The sequence below is a fragment of the Rhinolophus sinicus genome, linkage group LG12 (genome assembly GCF_036562045.2).
Source record: "Rhinolophus sinicus isolate RSC01 linkage group LG12, ASM3656204v1, whole genome shotgun sequence".
NCBI lineage: Eukaryota > Metazoa > Chordata > Mammalia > Chiroptera > Rhinolophidae > Rhinolophus > Rhinolophus sinicus.
Genome location: NC_133761.1, coordinates 49,637,293 through 49,655,416, shown reverse-complemented (window position 1 = coordinate 49,655,416; position 18,124 = coordinate 49,637,293). Strand labels below are relative to the sequence as shown.

The 18,124-nt window shown below is 35.9% G+C and overlaps 1 protein-coding gene across 6 annotated transcripts in view; it reads left to right on the top strand.

Moving 5' to 3' along the window:
• Positions 1-17,552, top strand: part of RGS7 (regulator of G protein signaling 7) — a 439,185-nt gene extending 421,633 nt beyond the window's left edge. For all 6 annotated transcript variants that reach the window (XM_074316786.1, XM_074316787.1, XM_019746833.2 and 3 more), the window contains one exon: positions 16,859-17,552. Coding sequence is in view for 2 of the 6 variants with exons in the window: in XM_074316787.1 (XP_074172888.1) it covers positions 16,859-16,909 (51 nt within the window). In the remaining 4 variants the exon portion in view is untranslated. The remainder of the gene's footprint in view (positions 1-16,858) is intronic.
• Positions 17,553-18,124: the final 572 nt, after the last annotated feature.

The following is an 18,124-nucleotide window of genomic DNA, read 5'->3' as shown; positions in this document are numbered from 1 at the left end:
TTTCCCCAACTCTTAAAATAGTACCATATTTGTATGTTTTTTTTTGTTTTTTTTTTAGATTCCACATATGAGTGAAATCATATGGTATTTGTCTTTCTCTGTTTGACTTATTTCACTTAGCATAGTACACTCTAGGTTCGCCCATGTGGTCACAAATGGCAAGATTTCATTTTTTTTAATGCTGAATTATATTTATATATATATGTATATGTATATGTATATGTATATGTATATACACACATATATATATATATATATATATATATATATATATATATATATATATATATATCTCCCACATCTTCTTTATCCAATCACCTATCAATAGGCACCTAGGTAGCTTTCATATCTTGGCTGTTGTAAATAATGCTGCAGTAAACATAGGAGTGCATATGTCTTTTCAAATTAGTGTTTTCATTTTTAAAGGAGTGGAGGGGAGTGGGTGGAAAAGGTGAAAGGGAATAAGAGGTATAAACTTCCAGTTAAAAAATAAGTAAGTCAATGGGATGTAACATATAGCACAGAGAATAGAGTCACTACTACTGTGATAACTATGTACGGTGACAGATGGGTACTAACTTATTGTGGTGATCACATTGTAAGGTACATAAATGTAGAATCACTATGTTATACACCTGAAACTAATATACCATTGTACGTCACCTCTAATTTAAAAAAATTACACCACATTGTCACACACTGCAAACCTCAAGAAAGGATCAATAAGAAATAAGGGGAACAGAGACTTAAGCATGTACACCATCAATCAAAACTTACACCTCATGCGCCAACTATATTCCTGACATTGTGCTATGTCTTGGGACCATGTAGAAGGTATATACCTTATTTGCTAAAGTGCTTAATGGTATAAACAAAATGTTATGATGTACAGGAGAAAGATAAACAATTTCTACTTGGTATTAGGGTAGTGAGGGAGAATGGACAATGTGAGAATTCTCAGAGGAAGTTACAATTAACTGGATAAATAGGATTTCACTAGGGCAAGATGGTCAATCATCGTTTGAAGGAGAGGAGGGGAAAGGCTGGAATTACTGAAGAAAGACAAGTTGAGTAACTGATACACACACATATACTGGGGGGGGGGTGCCAAAAAAATGTATACACATGGCTTGTATTCATCTTTTGTTATTGGTATACATCAAGAATTATAATTTTAGTAGTTTTTTTCTTTCTTAAAGTGTGTGTACATATTTTTGGCACCTTCTATATATATGCACAACATACTAATTTTCAGATAACCTTCAGATGCAATTGTTTAGGGTTAATTCTTTTTCATCCAGGAAAAGTAATAATTTTTATTGAATATTTTGTTTGGGTGGTACTCTAAATGGAGTTAGGAAACTAGGAAGGCTCTCTGATTTCCTCAATAGATTACAAATGATTATATTTATTTTATTAGTCATGAGAAGTAAATTTCTACCTGGAAAATTATGCATATACAAAAATAAAAATGAATATAGTATATACTTCATTAAATCTTATGGTGGTTAGTTTCCATTAAATTTCACTTCGTTTCTCATTTCTTATTTTTCCTTGTTTCAGTGCTTCTACATGTTATGATTACTTTTAGGGTCAGCAGTTATGTTAGGCATCTTAAGTACTTACATAACACATTTTATGGGATGCCTTTATAGGATCAATAAAATAATTTAACACAAGGTAAAGAATTTTATTATAATCATATAGACATAATGGAGGAAAGAGGGAGTTTAAATCAACATTTTAAAGGAGTCCCATGTGCAGGTTGTTCTGGTACAGACAGGGAGACTACAAGACGGACAGTAACCAAGAAAGAAATGGAATAGGGAAAATATAGGTCAACAAGTGTGTAAACTGTGAAAGGGACTGGAAAAAGTAAGATGACAATACTGATAACTTGCAGTCCTTGAGTGTCTGCCATGTACCAGGCCCTGCATTAGGCACTTTATATTATCTGTTTTAATTTAATCTGACCCTGCATATCAGGTATTATTATATTCATTATTCCACCCATTTTACAGGTGAGAAATCTGAAGGGTCAGAGGTGATACATAATTTGCCCAGAATCACACCGTTTATTAGAGAGATGGCACTGACCGAAAATTTATTTTGTTCCCAAATTCTTTCTCTTCTCACTGATCATCTTGCTCCTTGATATTTTCCCACCTGGTAAAAGATAAATAAATCCTGCCACCTGATGATTTCCTCCTCTGGAGTCTGAGTCCATTTTTAATTAGTGTGTATTTGTAGATGTTTACTTACATATTCCAGCGTATTTTTATAACCCAGCTTATAAAAATAACATCACTGTTTTGTTGCACACAAGAGTCAAAAATGCTTTGCTAGACAGAGCTTCCCAATACCAGTGGGACTTCTTCTGTTGGTTACTGTGACTAATAAACTCTTTGTCACTTTAGAGAATAATTATAATAAACGCTAACAGTTGCATCACACTTTCCAATGCTCAAGGACTTTCATTCCTTTTTCACTGTTTTGTTGTTGTTTACATGCACAACGGTCTTGGGAGGTGATCCAGTAGGTGTCACCACTCTGTCACACAGGAGCAAACAGGAATAATGAGGGGAGGTCACTTCACCACTATCACGATTGTCTAGTGTTCAAATCAGGACTGGAAGGAAAACCTTTGGAAGCAAAGTTTTCCAACTTTAAATCCATTACTGTATCAATGACTCATTTTCTTTCCATTCTGCCCAACACTAGAGGGATAAGAATAACTTACATTTTTGTGTTATACCTTCACCTTGGCTTGTTGTCTCAAGAAATCTCATTTCCTATGATTTACTCTCTCATTACTTTATATTCCTTGCCATCAGAGAAGTCTCTTAAGGTGTTTCCAGGGTTGCTATGTTCTCTCATACCTTTACATGTTATTAGGTTGACTTCATTCTCTTTTGACAAAGTTCATATGCTGTGCTGATTGTAAGAGTTTTTTTCTTCCTCTATCTCCATCATCAAATCTGACACCATTTCTCCAACCATTAAATTACCATAGTATCTGTCCAACACACAAACCTTAAGGGAGAACAGATAGGAAATAAGGGGAAAAACAGGGTAAGAGGATTTATCAATCGCTCCTTCAATCAAAAGTCAGAAATCAATAGCAAATGTATAACTTACTTCCTCTCCTTAGTTTGTGAGAAGTAGAAATTAAATCAGCCTGTCTCTGGGTTGGAAAAGTAGAAATGAAAATTAGAGAATGTTAATGTAGAACTCCCAGGAACTCACCTAACTAACCTTTTTGGAGGAAAAAAGAAAATTAACCTATCTCAATAAAATTATCTCTATGGCCTTTAAAAGAAACAGCAGAAAAGATATAATGACCACCTTGAGTATCCCATCCCCTCTGTCTGGTGCACTTGTACTTATGCTAGTGCATTGGGCTCATAAGGAGACTGCAACAAATTACCAGAGGAAGTTGTGGAAACCCTGTGAGAGTATTTTAACAAAAGGACTGAGTCAGCTCTGAAATCAGTTGCTCTTTTGGGATCAAATCTGTATTTAACTCAGTAGCTCATTAATATGCATATTGGTAAGAACACATGTAAATATGAATCCTATTACTTGTTTGGAGTGTTAAAAGTGAGAACCATAGAATTCTTAGTTCTTTTCAAATGTTCTTTTTGGTTAAATCTAATTAAATTCTTTAAACCCATTATGGAGTTGCTGACTAATACACCTTATGCAGATTTTATATAAGCAGCAAAATGTGGTTAAAAAAAAAAAAAAAAAGCCCAGGCCTCGAAGCTTGATGTGTTAATATTTAGAATTAAAACCTAGTCCCATGCTTTCTTGCCACATGAATTTTTAGAAATAGGTTAAACTGCTGTACTTCATTTCTTCCTCTGCAATCTCTCTATCCAGAAATAGCTCCACTTTGCATATATATATATACATATATATGTATATATATGTATATATATATATGTAAAATGAGATTATTCTTTAAATATGCTATTGAAATATACTTTATTTACTTAAATTGCATCATAAATATCTTCCAGGTCATTTCATGTTTTTCTGTACTACTCTGTTTATTGAGTACACAAAATTCCTCTGAATGGATATGTCCATAATGTATTTCCCAGTCCTCTGTTGATGGGCATTTAAGTTATTTGTTTGTTTATTTATTTATGTATTTATTTATTTATTGCCATTTTAGATTAAAGTGTGATAAACATCCTTAAAGTTAAGTGTTGACTTTTTTTTCTTGTAATATATTCATAATCAATTGAATTGCTTGGTTACATGGAATGAAAAATTATATATGCAGGGGTATCTATCTATTTTCTCTCTCTTATGTTTACTTTTTCTCTAACGCAAGAGCATGCATTAGAGTGCAAATTACTTATTGTAGAAGACAGAAATCAGACTTTGTATTCCCACTTTCCAAAATCCTTGTGTTGCACATTAATAACAGACCTCCCTTACCAATTAGTCCTCACTCTGTCAAGAACTGCAGTCACTTTCACTGTAGCCTTACACTGTTGTTTCAAGACGATGCATTATTCCCAGTTCCCGGTCAAATGATTGTTTAACTTGGTTTTGATTCAATGCAAAATGTAGCATGAGTTTCTCTCTATACCCTAACAACCACCGAGATTGTACGCTGAAACCACCTTCTCCACGCAGCATAACCTATAAATAATATAGATTCCAGGTTTGGGAAATATCTCCAGACCAGCTCTGGAGCAATGCTAGGAGCAGGGCAATGCAGGGTCAAATCTGCTCATGGGGACCCCTCAGCTGCTCATTTGGTCTGGACATTGGTTCCCCTTAGGACCAAGCCACGGCACTCCTGGTTGGGTGCTGTAGACTGCTGTTGGGGCTTACAGGAAGTTAGTGTAGACAAGCTCTGTAGGTAAGGATCCCGGAGCACCTCAAAAGAAACTTGATAAACTTGTTTGTTCACCATGAATAATACCAATAGCGAACACTGACCTAGTGATGTAGGATCTACTCATTTTTATTATTTTTCTCATATACTGTTTTACTAGTTCTCATTCATTCAACATACATTAAGTTTTGTCCTTGTGACAGGTTATATGCTACTCCTACTTGGTGAACAAGACTCCCTGTCCTTACTTTTATATCCCTGGATATCATTTTCTTCCACAATAAAACAGCGACAAACTTTAGCGTATTCAGGAAAGTCATTTTCTGGACTGATTGATACTAATGAAGTGGCAGCAGAATCTGACCTCCGTGGAGTTAGTGAGGTCCTCGCTTTGTGTAAACATTCCTTTAGTGAAACAAACCATCCACCTTCACTCAGAATGTTTCTTTTTTGTTTGTTTTGTTTGTTTTAAGGAGGGCACAGCTTACAGTGGCCCACACAGGGATCGAACTGGCAACCTTGGTGTTATTAGCACCACGCTCTAACCAACTGAGCTAACCGGCCGCCCCTTCAGAATGTTCTTTTACAAGCAGATCAGGAACTATGAGAAGGAAGGTTTGATTTCATATATTTGTACCTGTGAGTTTACCTTAAGGAGGACTTTGTGCACATTCTTTCCTGGTTGACGGCTCTAGATTTTATTGCTGAGATTACAGGTCTATTCGTATAGATAAACGATGTTAGAGAATTCTCAGAGCACCTTCAGTAAATGTAATTTATAAACCAGTCATTGGGTTTTCCCACCACAGATAATACCAGTAAACACATAAAGTGAGTCTGGTCAGGGAACAACTATTTTTTCCTCTTGTTTCTCTTATGGACCTGAAACTCATCTCATTTTTCATTTTGTTGTTGGCATACATGGCTATCCATCTTGTTTTATTAAAACTGAAACTGCTCGTGGTGATAAGTTGCCCGAGAAAACAATTTCAGGTTCCCTGCAGCATGATGTAAATCGATTGGTGTGAAATGTATCAGACTACATAGCCTATTTCGTTTGGACACTATATCTTTATTTTCCCCTAGTAGCATCATTAGTTCTTAAATTGCCACTCATTTCTATAGGCTGTGAATTGCATAGTGGATTTTGGTCAGAGAGCATCCAGTACAACCCTTGGGGGTTCCCAAGGAATGTTCCAAGGTTACTCAGTGGACAGGTCCCAGTGGGAAACGTCCCCCTCATGGCTCATATGCCAGAGGCAGACGTGTGAATAACATTTCCCAAGGTACTGTTCTCCTATACCTGAGGCTTTAGGTTTACACCAGTGGCTAGGGGGCCCCAGCCACCTATGCACCTGGAGACCATCTTAAGAACTCTGTGTAACAAGTTTATAACCCAATAGTACCCATGGATCTATCCAAACACTACCGGATTCTTTTATCTAACAACAACAACAACAAACATAGTTAGAGAGCACCTACTATGGGTCAGTCGCTTTGCTCCCTGTCTGAGGACACATAGCTAATGAGACATAGCCACTACTCAAAGGAAGCTCGTAGTTTATAAGAGGACAGATATGAACGAAAATAACTAATTTGGGGATGCCTCTAATGTGCACCCAAGTTGGCTCATTCTTCTCATGAGAGTTAACTGCTTAATGAGCAGAACTAGCTTCCTACTAGCGTATTCATGTAAATCATAGCAGTATGTTTTAAAGCAGCACAGAGTTGACAACAGAGAGTTAAGACCTAAGCAAGGGTTTGCCTACTAAGTAGCTGGGCAGCTGGCCCTGAAGGGCAGAGAGAACAAACGTAGAACCAGGAAGAGGGACTGAGGATTTCACAGACTCAGTTGAATTCCACACGAGGACTGCCATGGAGGTTTTCAGTTAGAGCAGCATCATACAGAACATGGTTATCAAGAAGATAACTTGTGTTCTGGATTTATGCAGTGGGCCATCTTCATCTATGCAGCAGATGGGGGTGGAGGTCAAGTTAAGAGAATCTAGAGATCGCAGGACATCTATGCAGGATCAGCAGCTACTGCATTAATTCACAGTTAATAATAAAAACAAGAACTTGAGGCAGTGAAATAGAGGAAGCGAAGGAGAAGAGTAAAGCTTTTAGCACCAGTTAGTTTATAGGTAAGCTAGAACAAGTCTGAGCCAAGTTTGCTGACAGAATTGACAGTAGAAAAATAAACTTCAAACTGTCTCAATCAGGAATCGTAAGAATTATATAATATTTAATACATTATTTTACATTATCACTTTGATTTTATTTGAAGATATGTGAACTTGAAGTATTGCTCAAATAGGACCTGAATCTTATATTAAGGTACAAAATTGTAGCTGATAAAGCAAGAAGATTTGGAAAGATTGTGTGTGCTTATATAGTTAGCATTACAATGTTTGACAAGTATTTGCAGCCAGTCACCTGTAAAACTCAGCATCAATCTCAATTACCGCATTGAGTTTAAATGGAATTGAAAAGAATCACTACATAGAATTGAATAGAATTTCATCAACAGTCTAAGGGCAATACTTATTTGCTTATTCTTTGTGTAAATTTGTTTTACATAGCTAGGACAAACTTAAATTGACAAAGAGTGGGCTTATTGTGATGTCTAAATTTAATTTCCATTAAAAGTAGATTCATATGTTAACTCTTTCGAGGTCTGAGGCCATTTGCTAGATAGCCCTATAGCATCACCAAAGCCATCTATTTCTTGTTTTCCCTTTCCCAGTCTAAAGCCATGTGATGTACCATCATATGTGTTCAGCAGCATTCCTTTATGAAACATTTTTCAGAAAAGAAAGCCATTTTTATAGTGATGACAACAGTGGGTGTCATTTTTACTTTTTCATAATTTATGCTAATACTTAGAGGCAAGAACTCTAAAATAGACAATTTAAAATAGCTAAACAATAGACATCACCATGTAAATTGCATACATGTTTATAGATGTGTATATATTATATTTATATCTGCACAAACCCTGCTGCATTTTCTTAGACATTTGGTGCGTACAATGTGCCAGGCTTGGATTGGCCAAAATCCCATATGCTCTGCATTATGCATCACGTTTTGATAACGAATTTTGACATTGTTTCCAATGCTGAGGATCTTCGAGTAATAAGAGCAAACATTGGACCATCCGAAATACAGCAATTACACCTGTAATTCAGCCAGAAGAGACCGTTATTAAAATAGGCTTGTGGCAGTTGTTGGAAATTTTAAAAAAAAACTTTGTAAGCTGCGCTGATTATTATTTCTGAAGAAGAAAAGTTCAGCTGCTTTTTGTTTTTTATTTTTTTTGGAGAGGGATTATCAAGTCATTCTGATTAACTTACTTTGGTATTAAAATTTTTTTCCATCCATTTCATCAGCAATGATAAAATATATACATATATATACCCAAATGACATGGCTGAGTTACAAAGGAGACTAACAAGCACACATTATCAAGATTGTTGACTTGAAATATACATATTAATATTTTGGAGGAACAAATTTATAATACCAGAAAGAAAAAAACTATTAAGAAGTCTTCATCTTTTCTGTTTTAACAGTTAAGTCCTCAAGGTACTTCGGGGAGATATTGAAACTGATGAATTGTTTTGGAACCTCAGAATTGAAAAGGAACTTAGAGGCCTCAGATCCCCAAGGCTCAATCCCCAGCTCATTCCATAAATATCTTCTGTAGACTCAGTGACAAGTGGGCATTCAGCATTTGCTGACTCATAAGTTCCAGAGATGTGGTACCCTTAGATAGCAGAAGTGCTCTATTCCATCCTTTAGAAATGCTCTCCTTATTTTCAGCATAATCTACTTTTCTTTAGCTTCCAAGTATTCATCTTAGTTCTGTCTTTTGGAGCCAGGCAAAATAATGTAAAAATATCTCTGGACCTAGACAATTGTTAAATTACTTAAAGGTGTGATTATATCAACTCCTCAATTTTTCTTTTTATTTCCTTTAGTTAAAATCTCTAGTTTGCTCTTCTTCTGTGTGGTTCAACTACTCATATCCCATATCTCAATATCACCAGGGACTTGGAAAAATGCCGACTCTGTGACCTCATCCCAGACAAACTGAGTTAGAATCCCTCTTTCTTCCCCTCTCCCTCGTATTCTCTTTCCCTCACCCCTTTTTCTCTGATTTGCCTTGTTTACAAGCACCTGTGAGCAATTGAGTTTAAGAATCATGATCAAGGTGGATAGAAGCTTTCTACCTGATCTCTCCTTACCAAAGATCAGTGGTTCTCACTTCAGCTACAGGAGAGTCACCTAGAAGTCACCTTATAACAGATGGCTAGACCTCATCCCTCAGACAATCTACTAAGTAGTTTTCTGGTAAGATCGCAGAACTTTCATTTATAACCAATTCTCAAGTCATGCTGATATTACTGGTTTTGAGACCACACTTTGAAAACTGCCCTAGACTAACGAATTCCCTTCAGTCTCTCCACTGATCAATGCCAAGGGCATCTCTCACAGATGATAGACTACTCTTCAGGGGTAGCCACACATGTTTGCAGCCACCAGTTGAAGTATATGGTTAGGAGTGTTCCCATAGCTGTTTATCATAATTGAATTGATAGTAATTATATAATTTATTTAACATTATGTAAGCAGCTGAAATTTCAGTATGAAAAGAAAAAGAGGTTTCTCTGAAAACTAAGCTGACTACTTAACAAGACTTTATAAAGATGTCTTGAAAATTGCTATCAGGTGACATCTGAGTGAGACTTGCACTGGGAAAATGGGTTTCTCATGTTTTCTCCCTTAATGATTTTATGTTCTGTTGCCATCTTAGCTGCTCACCTCCTGTCTTTGCTCCAGTCCTTCAAAAGAATAACTGAGCACAATACTTGAGAAGTGACCCAACCAACATAGATGGGGAAAAATCATCTTCCCAACAGGAAAGAAAATAAGAAACAGAGAGCATATCATATAACATGTACAATCCAGCCTGAAAATTGAATCTACTTCTCCACTTCAGCTCCCCATCACAGCAGCCATGTCCAAATGTAATCATTTGGGGCTTAAAATTGAAACAAAACAAACAAAAAAACCCACAAAAAACGACAAAAACAAGAACAAAGTAGGATTTTTTTTTTTTTTCTCATGAGGACAGATTACATCTTCCCAATGGTGGCTATTGCTAATTTGATTTGGGGATTATTGTTTATTCATGTTAATGTAAGTTTGGTTCTTTGTCCTTCTTTCCATGAAATGTTATCTTGTGAGTTAGAGCTTTACATAATTTTTGGAGCACCTCTTTGTTACCCAGTCTTTTAAACAAGATTACCAAATTTTCATCAGACTGCATTTTATCAGAGTTCCATCAGTTTAATCATGCAAATTACTAACTAAAATGCCACGAAGAACAGGGAAGAAGGTGTAACTCCGCTACTCCAGTAACTGGCACACCTTGAAGGTAGTTGTTTATTTAGTTATAAACCTTACCTGCTACATGCCTTCCTTAGTTCAAGAAACTTTGTTTAAAGCAACCTCCTATTCTCAAGTCCGGTAAATGCTTTTTAAAAATGAGTGAATGATCATGTACATGAGAGAAATCTAATAGAGTTTACATGGGGAATTCTTTGCAAACAAATTGTCAGAAAAGCAATATGCCATTAGAAAAATGAGTAAAAGACTTGAACAGTTTTAACAGAAGAAACAGTCAATAAACATATGAGAAAACCAAAGAATCTATTTTTATTAGTAGCCGAGCATAATTCAAAAAACAACAAAATAACTTTTTTTCTACAAATAGGTTAGTTTTTAAAATGAAAACATCCGGTGTTAAAAAGGGGGTAAGAAAATCAGACTGTGTCAAAAGCTTCAAAAATCTCCTCTCGTTTTCAATCAATAATTCAACTTCTAATAATGTAATCCTAAGAAAACGCAGATTTTCACACACATACAAGAATATTCATTGTATCCTATAACTGCCAAATATATAACACAGTCTGACTATACAACAATTGTGAATTTATTGAATACATCAAGGTATATCTACCTGATGCAGTGATTAAAAATCAGATTTTGGAGCAGTGGCTTTCATCTTTATTTTCTTTGCCACCCACACTGGACATAGTAATATATATGTACTTGTGTGTGTGGGTATGTACACATTGTTGCAGTTACTATATAAACTGTACTTGTGTAGTTTTATGTATGTGTATAACTAAAATAACATTTCAAACACAATGTGTTTCCTTATTATGTGCAACACATTCTGATATATTCCAATCTATTCTATAATATTTAATTTTTTAATGTTAGTAGCTTCTTTCTTACCCACTAAATGATGAATTTGAATAAAACATTAGTTTAGGAGAAATTAATATGGATAATTGATTAAAATATAATCATTTTAACATATATGTTACTCATAATATCCATAACATACAGTATAATTTCAGTTTTGTAAAAAAATAAAATTTAAAAAAACATATTTTTTGCATAAAAACGTAAAAGGATATATTAGTATTTGAATAATTGTATTTGAGGTAATGTTTACTTCTTTAGATTTTTCTATGTTTTCCTTATTTTCTCTAATGGACATACTCTACTTTTATTTTAGGAACATACTTTTAGCTTAAGAAATGAAAGGCTTTACATGTTCTTTCTTAATCCACAAAGAAAGCTAGTAATTAGTATTTAAATGTAAATGTGTTCATAAACCATCTCTTTTTAGTACATAATAGAATTTTTTCAGTGTTCAATATTAAATACATCAGCCCAAACTAACTACATAATTCTTTTTTCCTTCTTTCCTTCCTTCGTTTCTTCCTTCCTTCTTCCTTCCTTCCTTCCTTCCTTCCTTCCTTCCTTCCTTCCTTCCATCTATCTTTCCTTTTTTCCTTCCAAATCTCAACAATATGAGCTTACCTTTAACTTGCTAGGAACTCACACTCTTCACAGTTTTCCTAAACTAATTCACTGTTTCAGTAAACTCATCTGCAAGTCTACCTAGGAGAATTGGTTTCATTTAAAGCAGGGAAGAGCTTTCTAACCACCTGGCTTAGCTTCAGCTCCTTCTCAACACCTTTCTGATTAGTGTTCTTGATCGGGACAACGAGGGCAAAATAAGAGTTGAAAAGAACCAGATTCTGTCAGTTAATTAGTGAATATTTATGGGGTACCAGGGTTCCCCCATCCCTTGCCCTATCATGCTTCTCCTCCAAGCTCAAAGTTATTTATCCCAAGACATGTAAATCTTGTTACTCTGGTTTCCAGAAGTTTATTCTTAAAATGTGATTTCCAGCCAAGGAACTCAACTCATGCAAAGAATCAAGTACACATTTGGGGACTTCTTTAACATTAACCTTGTTTAATAGGTGTCAATTGCTTCACCAGCCAGGTGACTTAGAGAATTACACAAATCGGCATGTGAATTCTCTAGGGCTGATTCTAAGAGCCAGAGTCCAGAGAGGGGGAGGGCAGGAGAGCTCTGGGGACAGTTAGCGGACTTCATCAAGGACATGGGTGACAAACTCATCTTTGTAGAATGGGTGGGCTCTGAGCAGGTAGGTAGCAGCATCGATAGGTGACCTAAGCGGAGAGAGGAACAGGTGGACTGGCCTGCCAAAGAACCCTTTTGTGGAGTGACAGTAGGCAGGTGGAAAGGCCAGCCAAGCCAGATTATGAAGGATTTTAAAATCCAGGCAAAGACACTTGTATTGATAAGTGAAACAAGAGCATTCTTCAACGTGAGTAGAAGAACACGCTGGTAACGTCCTTTAGTTCAGGCTCTCATAGAGCATATCCTGTCTCGGGTCCAACAGCGTTTCATCACCACCAAATGGTCAGCTCTTTATTACATCGCTGTGGAGCTGAGCGTCTGGGCCATTGACTGGGTCACGTACACCAGTGAAAAGTCAACTACAAGAATCTCCCTTTCTTGTTTCTATTCCCTCCCCATTGCCTTTGGAGCCTATGAGGCATTCTAGAATGTACTTCTGAATCTACAGCAACATCTGGAAGAAAGTAGTAGGCAATGGCAGGAAACAAACAAGTAGGAATGCTAAGAGAATACAAGAGGTGAGATTAACATGTTTTTAAACAAATGCAAACAATGCTGACAATTCCCTACTCTTCTCTTCAAGCTCTTCCATGGCTATCTTCTAAAAATCTGTTTCTTCGTTTCTCCTTGGTCTGTTTAATGTCCTATAGAGTGGGAAGGATGGCTGTGTATTTTTACGACGGTAATGAAACAAGTGGCTTAGTCACCCAAGCATCTTCTCTCTTCTTCCTCTATGGATTAGTGTCTGCACAACTTCCTCTTACTACTTTAAGACAGAGAAAGATTTTTATAATCAGGTAAAATGTGTCACTACTGACAGTTAACTTGGAAAAGCTAAGAACAAACACCTAGGTTGTTTTGTGTGGGGGGCTTATTTTTCTCATTATAACAAAATCTCTATGCAGCATGTCAGATAGGAAGGAGTTGGTTTGGTGGAGGTGAAGTTTTGTTGTGAGACACTAGAAAACGCCTCTTTGCTAATGTGGTAACTGTATTGTAGATTATATAGGCACTCTGTGTTCACTTAGGTACCAGCTAAAGTCCGAAGTTTATTCTGTCTGGAAATTATGTGTGTGTCTTCATCTGGCATATTGTCCACTAACCAGATATAGTATTACAACATCGCATAGGATCTTGAGTTTTTGTTTTGTTCTGACTTTTCGTCTTTGTCTTTCTCTACAGATTTCTGTTTCCAGTGTAATCTATTTCCTTTAGAATCTGCCGAGAAAGGGTATAAATCACTTAACAAATGTGTAGTCATTTGATTAAAAATAAGCATCATTCATACAGAATTCAGTTGTAAACAATTTTATAAAAATTGCTATTGGTAAGCGTTTTTTAGCCTTTTTCGTTTCCATAATTAAGACGTTAGAACTTAGCTATAAACATTTCTCAGATTCTTCAACTTAGAAATATTATGAACAGATAAATTTTCAGGGGCTGATTCCATATAGCCTCCAAGGAACTGCAGTGAAAAGGATTGTTACAAAATGATTCAGGTGCAAATACACTCTTTCCTACCTAAGAGGAAGATCACTGTTCTTTTTTTTTTTTTTTTTTTTTTTTTTTTTAATCTTTTTTTATTTTTATTTTTTTTTTATTTTTTTATTAATTAGTTTCAGGTGCACAAGACAAAGCAAAACTTAGACATTTATCATTTATATCCCTCACACTGTGTGAACCCCCCTCCCCCCATCCACTATCCCTCTGTACGTTCCCAAAACCTCTCACCTTCCCCTTATCCCCACCCCCCTGATCACTGTTCTTTTTAATTTAAGGTTTTTCCCACAGAGTGAGCATCCACTATTTCTTTGGGCACCAGAGTAGCACCTATGCATTTTTCTTTCAAGAAGTAACCAAGGCAGGACACGCCCAGGGTTTACACACAGATGCACACGCTCAGAACTTCAAATCTCCAGAATACCTTGCTCGTCCGTGCTATTTACTGCAGCCCCAGAGCGGGGCTCTTGAGTCTTTTTTACTGTTAGTTGTTCCCAAATTTGCCTTTTAGTGGTCTCAGTACACAAAACAAATAGCTTCATTACACATTTGATAAGTCCATATCACACAAAATGCTTTATTGGGTGACTATTTTAAGATGCATGCATAAGTTTGTCCATTTCTGTGCATCTGTTTTTCTATTATCGCAAAAATCTCAGGTTTACTATAGGCCTGTGTTTCTCTATGGGCTTCCGTGAAAGAGTGGTTTTTAATTATTTCCTGGGACAACACCCTAGCAAGCCAATCTTGTACCACACTCCCTTTTTCTTAAGGAAGCCCTTACCGGGCCAAGTACTAACAGCTTCCAGCATATTTGGGAGGAAAACAATAGAAAGAGAATCATGTTACTATTTATTATATTTACAAAGATGACAGTAGTTTCCACAGTCCAAATAAAAAATGATTATTATATCTAAATTTCAAATGGCTTTCTATCTCAATGTAATGATTTAATTCTTTTCCCCAACTTAATTCCATTAATCTGTAGTTTTAAAAGAAATAGTTTTACATTAATATCTTGCCCTTTCTCCTGTACTGTGTAAGAGTTCACTCTCCTGCCTTAACGAATATGTAGTTCTCGCCATCCCACAAATGGCATTAGAAACAGCAAACACTTTTTAAAAATACATTACTCAGCTTCAGAATGAATATATGTGCACATTAATAGCACAAGAGAAGACAGTAGTAAATATAGGAAATAGTATAGTCTTCAAGTACAGAAAACTAGTTTTTTTATTCCAACATCCTTTGCTTAACTGATTGCCTGGGTTTGGGATAGAAAAGCAATGGAATTTCAGCTTCAATTCATTAGCAATACTCCGCCCTTCTGTGAGTCAAAATAGTGAATTTGGGTCTAGGTGTCCTAATGAGAAAGCCTGTAACAGCAATAATAATAGTGGTAATAATAGAATGAGATGACAGCCAACATAAACAGACCACATAGAATGTTCCAAGAATGGTTTTAAGCAATATACTTGCATTACTCTTCAGCAAAAGTTTTTAAAGTGGGTGCTATTATTATCCCCATTTTATGGATGAGAAAAAAAACAAAACAAATGGTGTCAAAGAGAAACAAAACATATTTTGTTTATTAGGTCAACATATAACGTAAAGTATGTTAACAATATGCTTTTACTATTATTGTTTTGCCCTCCACAGCGTGGTTAAAGCTGAATGAGAAAGACCTTTGCTAAACTTTGTCATCCTCTACTATCAGTTGCTGAAAGCTAAGTTCTGAATCCTTTTCCCAAAACTAAAAGAAAATGGTGCTTGGTTTTCACTGCCACTGCCTAAGGCAACAGCAGGGCTTTGTCAATTACTGTGCAGTGTGTAAAGAAAGCTTGATTTTTGAATTATTAATCATTTCTTAAGCATCTGGTCCTTTTCCCAAAATGTGGCCCTGAGTGATCGTTTCTCTCCCAGCACCATATCACCCATTTATTAAACTCTGAGCCACATTAGGTAGGTAGTAAGTCAAAACTGACTAACTTAGTATCAAAATATTATATTTCTTAAAAAATATTTTGATTTTTCCCTTATTATTTTAACCTCTGAGAAGTACAGGTTCCATTTAATAAGTGGGACATCTATGTTTATACTAAAATATATACAATAAGAGATGAAACAGAAATCACCAATTGACAATCTGCTATTCTGATCAGGAAGTTTAAATTTCTTACCTCTCCAGAGTACTTGTAATTAACAGGGACAGTTTGGGCTTTCAAGATTTCCCCCCAAAATGAATATGTATTCTAGGTACTAACACAATATGTGGAATCAGTGTATATGGGATTTTTCTGGGGTTGGAGTTGGAGGAAATCAGGTGGGAAAGGACAAGGAGATGTCTACAGTTTGAAGTAGGGAGCAAACAGACTTTTATCTTCAGATATGTAATTGGCATGTTTATCTCCATTACTATATGGGATAAGGGACAGACTCCATCTTGAGTTTCCACCAATCGCACCCTCCAAAGGTCATTTTATTTAATTAAATTGTATCTATGCATATCTAAATATTTATAAATGTAACACTAGTTCCAGCAGTTGAACAAGAACGCATTCACATTGCTGTCTTTCAGAGCAGCTTACTAAGTTTTGTTGTAACATGTTTATAACCAGTTGCTAACCTAGGTGTCGCATCATTGCTAAGCCTCGATGGAACGTTTATGGACATGTTTTATTTGCTAATCTGTGCTGTGAACCCATCAGTCTGTTTGCAGTGGGGAGGAAGTGGGCAAGAGGGGTGGGAGGGGTGGGAGGAGGTGGAAGGAGGGAGGATCATTTTGTTTGATGTGTTGGGGGGGGGGGAGTTGGTCATGAAGTTGGAACTGAGATGTACCTAAAGGGTTCCATTTTCACCCTTGCACAAAAATCAGCTGCAATAAATAGATGTTACTCAAAAGCAGGTTTTCAGTGATCATACTGTTTTCTTTTTTTTTTTTTTTTATCCTTCTTTATATTTTTTCTCAGGGGAAATCTCTCACGTCAAAGAGGTTAACAAGCCTTGTTCAGTCTTACTAAAAGGATCACCTTGTAGCATGGACGCAGACTGAGTCGTTGCACATACTTTGTAGCTCTTTGTTTTCCCTGGAGCAGAGGACATTAACCCAAGATGTTGCATGAGCAAAGGACCTGAATTGTTCTTTCTTTGTGTGCATTAAGACATTGCCATCTCCAAGGGATTCTACCATCTCAATGCCTCCATTTCAAAACGTTGTCTGCTTACTTGTACTACTCTGGATCTGTGTCTTTTCCTTTTTATCAAGGTCAAGTGAAGTAAACCTTTTATTTTTTCCCTTTCTCTCCCTTTTCTGAAAGCTTCTGCTAGACACACAGTTCACTGAAAATTCAGTCAGTCACAAACTGGAAGAATTGTAAAAGAAAAAAAAGCATATATTAATAAGTATACATATGGCTTCACATTTATTAAACAATAATTTAGCACAGAAAGTTTCATTTCACCAATATATTCACAGTCAGAAACAAGCTCATATCTTCGTCCGTTGTCTGTACATTCTCAGTTAATGTTTCTTGCATTTATTTTTATACCATATTTAAATAAGAAACACCTTTTACTCCAAATGTATTAAAGTTGATTCCTTCTCTGTAAATTTGTGTATGTTTATATTGTTGGTTTACCTTTCATTAAAAGATGCAGAATCTCTTTGTTTTGTAACTTTTGACTTCCATGATAACTGAAAACAAAAATGCTGAGAAAGCATTAACAAATCTAGAGTTGCAATTTAAACTATCATCCTGAAAGTTTATTTCAGGGTTTCAAGACAAGTTTGGATGGTACAGCAACCAGGAACAGATGAAAATGTTTCCTTTGTGGGCTAACCCAAGAGCAGGTAGATCATTTTTGTTGTGTTGTGGAAAAACAACACAAATTGGCCTTCCATACTTTCAGAGCTATTTACAGGTCTTTCTGCTTCACTATGAATGTGCATAATGAATATTCTATTAGAATTAGGTCTGAGTGTGCCTTTCCAATTCAAGAATGATTTTTGTTTTCTTTTTTTTTAAGTGTGATTCCAAAAATTTCTTAGATCAGTAGCTCTTAACTCTTTGGTGGTTACAAATTCCTTTGAGAACATGATGGTAATTACTAACATTTAATGAGTGTTTACTAAACACCTGCTGCTGTATTATGGTCTTCAGCCCGTAAATTTCTCACATTGAATCCTCAGAGCAGCCCGATAAGATCATTTCTCCAATTTTGAGAATAATGAAGCA